This window comes from Camarhynchus parvulus, chromosome 4, assembly GCF_901933205.1.
Source record: "Camarhynchus parvulus chromosome 4, STF_HiC, whole genome shotgun sequence".
Taxonomy (NCBI): Eukaryota; Metazoa; Chordata; class Aves; order Passeriformes; family Thraupidae; genus Camarhynchus; species Camarhynchus parvulus.
In genome coordinates, this window is record NC_044574.1 from 612514 (window position 1) to 617500 (window position 4987).

The 4987-nt window shown below is 67.1% G+C and overlaps 1 protein-coding gene across 1 annotated transcript in view; it reads left to right on the plus strand.

Annotated features, from left to right (window-relative positions):
* Positions 1-525: 525 nt before the first annotated feature.
* The window catches only part of FBXO41 (F-box protein 41), a 26392-nt gene continuing 21930 nt past the window's right edge, over positions 526-4987 (plus strand). The window contains 2 exon segments of the mRNA XM_030948306.1: positions 526-783; positions 3139-4039. Coding sequence (XP_030804166.1) covers positions 3318-4039 — 722 coding nt within the window. The 5' untranslated portion in view covers positions 526-783; positions 3139-3317.

Here is a 4987-nt window from a genome sequence, read left to right on the forward strand (position 1 = left end):
CCTGTGCCCAGCCCGGGATGGGGCAGAAGCAGCGCAGGTGCCCGGGCTGGGCCCCACACCTGGCACTGCAATCCCGGGAGGATGCCCAGGGGGTCCAGGGGCTGCCAGGGGCGGGGGGCACAGGGTGCCCGGGCTGGGGCTGCCAGGGGCGGGGGGCACAGGGTGCCCGGGCTGGGGCTGCCATGGCAGCCGGGCCCGCCGTGTTCGTGGGGAGACAGGCAGAGGGAGCTGTGCGGGAGGAACCGGCAGCGAGCAGCCCCGGCTCCGGCTGCAGGGGAGGAGGCGGCTGCCGGCGCTCGCCCTCCGCCTCCCTCCATCCCTGCATCGTCCCTCGCTCGCCGTGCTGTGCCCCCAGCGCCCCGGGGACCCGCCTTCCCCAGGGTGCCCAGAACCCTCCCAGCACCCCGCCGGGGCCTTCAGCCTCGGCTTCCTTCCTTCCTCCTCCTCCTCCGCCTCCTCCTCCTCCCCCCACCCCGCAGCCACCACCCTCCCTCCCTTCCCTCCCTCCTCCTTCCCCGGGGCCTGCCTGGCATGGAGCTGCTGGCCGCGGGGAGCATCCCCGGTGCCCCGCATCCCCGCGGCCGCAGCCGCCGTGCCCCGCATCCCCCCGCCCCGGCGCAGCCCTGAGCCGCCCGGCAGCCGCCTCCTTTGTGCGGCGGAGCGTTTGTGCGGGCTGCGGCCCCCACCCCGCACCCCCCGGCTCGGGGGTGGCCCGCGGGCGAGCGGGAGGGATGCTGCCCTGGCCGCAGGAGCCCAGCGCCGGAGGTCGGCGGCCAGAAGCAGGTATGGGGCGGCAGGGGATGGGATGGAGCGGCGATGGTGCCCTGGGAGGCGGCGGCTCGTCCCCAGGATGCTCCTCACCCAGGGCCCCCGGCAGCAGCGGGACGCGGCGGGGACAAAGCCGCTGCCAGGGTGTGAGGACGGACCGGCCGCTCCCTGCTCCAGGGGCTGGCGGGGCAAAAAACCGTCCGGATTTTCATGCCCACCTCCCCCGAGCCCTCTGTGTGCCGTCCTCGCCCGCCACGGTGCTCCCGCCCCGCTGGAGCGCCGGGAAGGATGGGGACCGGCGGCGCGGGCAGCATCCTCCATCCAGCCCGGCATCTCCATCCAGCCCGGCATCACCATCCAGCCCGGCATCGCTCTCCATCCAGCCCAGCATCCCCCTCCATCCATCCCGGCATCGCTCTCCATCCTCCCGGGCATCGCCCCCACCCTTAGCATCCCCACACCTCTCCCGTCCATCCCCTCCCTCTCCGGCCAGGCAGGGAGCTGCCCGCGGTGATATTTCGGGGCTGGGTGGGCAGAGGAGCGTTGAACAATGCCCAGGAAGGCAGGCAGGCTCCATGATGGAGGGCAGGTAGCGGCGATGCTGCAGTCCCGGCGGCGTTTCCCGGCTCCGGATGCCCCTGGGGTTTATCAGCGTGGTAACGACGGCACGAACCATCCCCTCAAATCCCGGCTGTTGCCGTGGAGATGGGAGCGAGGCGAGGTTTGCGGCCGGGGTAGGACCTGCCCAGGGCCAGGAGCGGGCTCCGTGCGCTTCCCGATCCACCTGGGCCGATCCTGCCGCGGATTTCGGCCGGGAAATTCGGGCTGAGGCTGCCCGGGTGCCCCGGGAGAGGCGGGCAGGGACCCAGGCCCGAGGCAGCACGGCCCGATCCCCCATCCCTGCGCTGGAAAAGCGCTTTCTCACCCCCCGGCAGTGGCCGGAGTCGCCGGCCGTGCTTTGTGCTAGCCGCGGCTCGGGGTCCGGCCGGGCCGGGCCGGTGCTCGCCCGCCTGGGGCTCATGTGGGAGGGTGTGCTTGGTAACGGCCCCAAAACGCAGCCAAGCGGGTCACACACCCTCCCGGCTCAGCCCGGGTTTATTTCTGGCGTGGGTTTCTCGCCTTTGCTGATTTTTCCCTTAAAAAATGGTTTCCCAGCCTCGTGGCCTGGTTGTCCCTCTGAGGGGATGCTGAGCCACCAGGGATGCTGCCCTGGGACCAGCAGGGATGGATGGAGGTTCCGTGGCAGCTCAGGGCTCACCAGCTGGTGGCTGTGGGATGCAGGAGGGCTCTGAGGGCTCTTAGGGTGTGGGATATATCCCCCTTTGTGGGATATTGCGGAGGGATGAGCAGGGGATACTCCCACCCACAGGTGCCCTGGGTGTTCTGGGGTGAAAGCATCACAGTTTTCATGTTTGAATGACAAATGAATGAAAAATGAAAGTATTGTGCCCCGGGGTGTATTTGTGCCCCCCAGGCTGCAGGGGACCTCAGCAGCCTCCTGGGCTGAGTTCTCACTGGCTGGTCCCATTTCACAGGGGGGGTTCCCCCCACTGATGTCGTGGAGGATTTTGTGAGTGGGGGGTGAACCAGGTCCCACAGGGATCCCCACCCACCCGGGCAGGAGAGGCCACCATGTCCCCTGCGTCAGACAGCCCAGGGATGGATGAGAGCTCTTGGGATGGATCCCATTCCAGGCTTCCTGCTGATCCAGCAGGACAGGGTTGGCCTTCTCTTGGAGAAGGGGATCCCAGCAGCTGCTCCTGGTGCTGGACACAGGGATGGTCCTGGCCCTTGGGGACCCGTGATTGTGCAGGGGCTCATTGGGCGGTGGTTGGGCAAGAGAGCAAAAGGGTCACCCTTGCCACCTCCTGTGACAAGCTGGGGCTGGATGGAGTGACATTCCCATGGGCTGTGCACCTTCCTGGGGGCTGTGTTCCCCCAGATGGTTGTGAACCTTCCCAAGGGCTGGGAGGCCTTCCCAGCAGTTAGGGACCTTCCTAAGGGTTTGCAGAACCACAGCATCATTCATGTTGGAAAGGCCCTCTAAGATCATCAAGTCCAGGAACTTCCCAAGGGCTGTGGAGCTTCCCAAGGGCTGTGGAGCTTCCCAAAAGCTGTGGGTCTTCACAAGGGTTGTGGAACTTCCCAATGGCTCTGGATCTTCCCAAGGCTCTCCACATTCCCAAGGGTTCTGCACATTCCCAGGGCTCTGCACCCTCTCTAGCACCGTGTGCCCTCCCAAGGGATGCACGTGGGTGGGAGGAACATAGGAGGCCAGGATGGAGGCAGAGAGGGCACCCAGAAGAAGGGCCAAGGAGGGATTTTTGGGGACCCCCACCCCAGTATCACTGACCCCCCCATCTCTTCCAGCGCCCGGCACCGCTCGATGCTGACGCCCCCCCCGGAGTGCCGCATCCCCCTGTCCCCACGCCATGTCCCGGCGGAGCTGCCGCCCCTGTCCCTCTGCCGGGGGCTGCCCGGCCAGCCCCGCACAGCCCCGGAGCCCCAGGCCATGAGCGGGCCCCGGCGGCGGGGAGCAGAGCTGCGGGATGGCCTCGCTGGACCTGCCCTACCGCTGCCCGCGCTGCGGCGAGCACAAGCGCTTCCGCAGCCTGTCCTCGCTGCGCGCCCACCTGGAGTACAACCACACCTACGAGACCCTCTACGTGCTCTCCAAGACCAACAGCATCTGCGACGCCGCCGTCTTCCCGCTGGCCGCCGACGCGGCCCTGCTGGCCCCGGCCGCCCGCAGGGACTACTTTGAGAGCACCTCCTTCCAGGGCAAGGACCAGCGCTTCTCCTGCGACCTGGTCCCCGCCGACGAGCTGGAGCCGGCGCCGCCGTCGTCGCCGTCGCCGCGCTATGTGCACGAGATCGAGATCCCGCTGAGCGAGATCTTCGGCCGCGGCAAGGCCGTGGCGCCCGCGCCCGGCCCGCCCGCCGCCCCCGACGCGGCCTACGAGGAGGGCCTGGCCCGCCTCAAGATCCGCGCCTTCGAGAAGCTGGAGGTGGACAAGAGGCTGGAGAAGCTGACGGAGGAGGTGGAGCAGAAGATCGCCTCGCAGGTGGGCCGGCTGCAGGTGGAGCTGGACCGCAAGAGCTCGGAGCTGGAGAAGGCCAAGCAGGAGAGCCTGCGGCTGAGCCGGGAGAAGCAGGAGCTGGAGGACCGGGCCTCGGAGCTGTCCCGCCAGGTGGACGTCAGCGTGGAGATGCTGGCCTCCCTCAAGCAGGACCTGGTGCAGAAGGAGCAGGAGCTCACCCGGAAGCAGCAGTGAGTGCTTTGTCCCTGTCCCAGGTGTGGGGAGGGAGGAAAGGGCTGCCTGGCAGTGAGTCCTGCAGAACCTGGGGCTGCCCCATCCCTGGAGGGGTTCAAGGCCAGGTTGGACAGGCTTTGGGGCAGGGGGGAATAGTGGAAGGTGCCACTGCCCATGGTGGGGTTGGAATGAGATGAGCTTTGGGGTCTCTTCCAATCCAAACAATTCCAGAAGTCCAGAGGAGCCCAGTACCACCACCCCAGGGCCAGGGCTCAGGGACAGCCCCTTGGTGATGCCCACCAGCACCCTCCCTTATCAGGTTCTGCATCTCCTCCCACCCACTCAGTGTCCACACAGACCTGGGCCCCTCCATGGCTGGGCATGGCGAGCCAGGCCTCGTCCCAGTGCCACCAGTGCTCCCGGGACATGGCCAGGCTGGGGATCAGCAAGCCACAGACTGGGTTGGGTTGAAGGAACCTTAAACCCCACCTCATTCCCACCCCCTGCCATGGCCGTGCCAAATTCCAGGTTTTTCTCCCAGAGGGAGAGTGGGGCAGCCCGAGCAGTGCCACCTCCATTTGCTGCTCAGCCTGTGGCACTGCCACCCTCATTTCCACCCTGTATTCCCCTCCCAACACCCCCTGCTCACCCTGAGCTTCCCTCCGGTCCAGTGCTGGGCCATTCTGCCCCTTGGTGCTGTCCAAGCCAACCAGACCTCGCTCCTCAGGAGCTGGAGCAAATCTGGAGGGGCCCAAATCAGTGAGGAGTTTGTGGGGGACAGGCATGGCCGTGCTGCGCTGGGAGCACTGCTGGGATTCCTGAAGGAATTGTTTTGCTTCCCGTCATCCTCTGCACATTTGTGAATGACTTTGACTCCAGAATAATGACCTGGCTCAGGAGCAGGGCTCCCAGGATGGGGGGATGGCCTGGTGAGGAACGGGGTGACCTGGGGTGGATAAGGACAC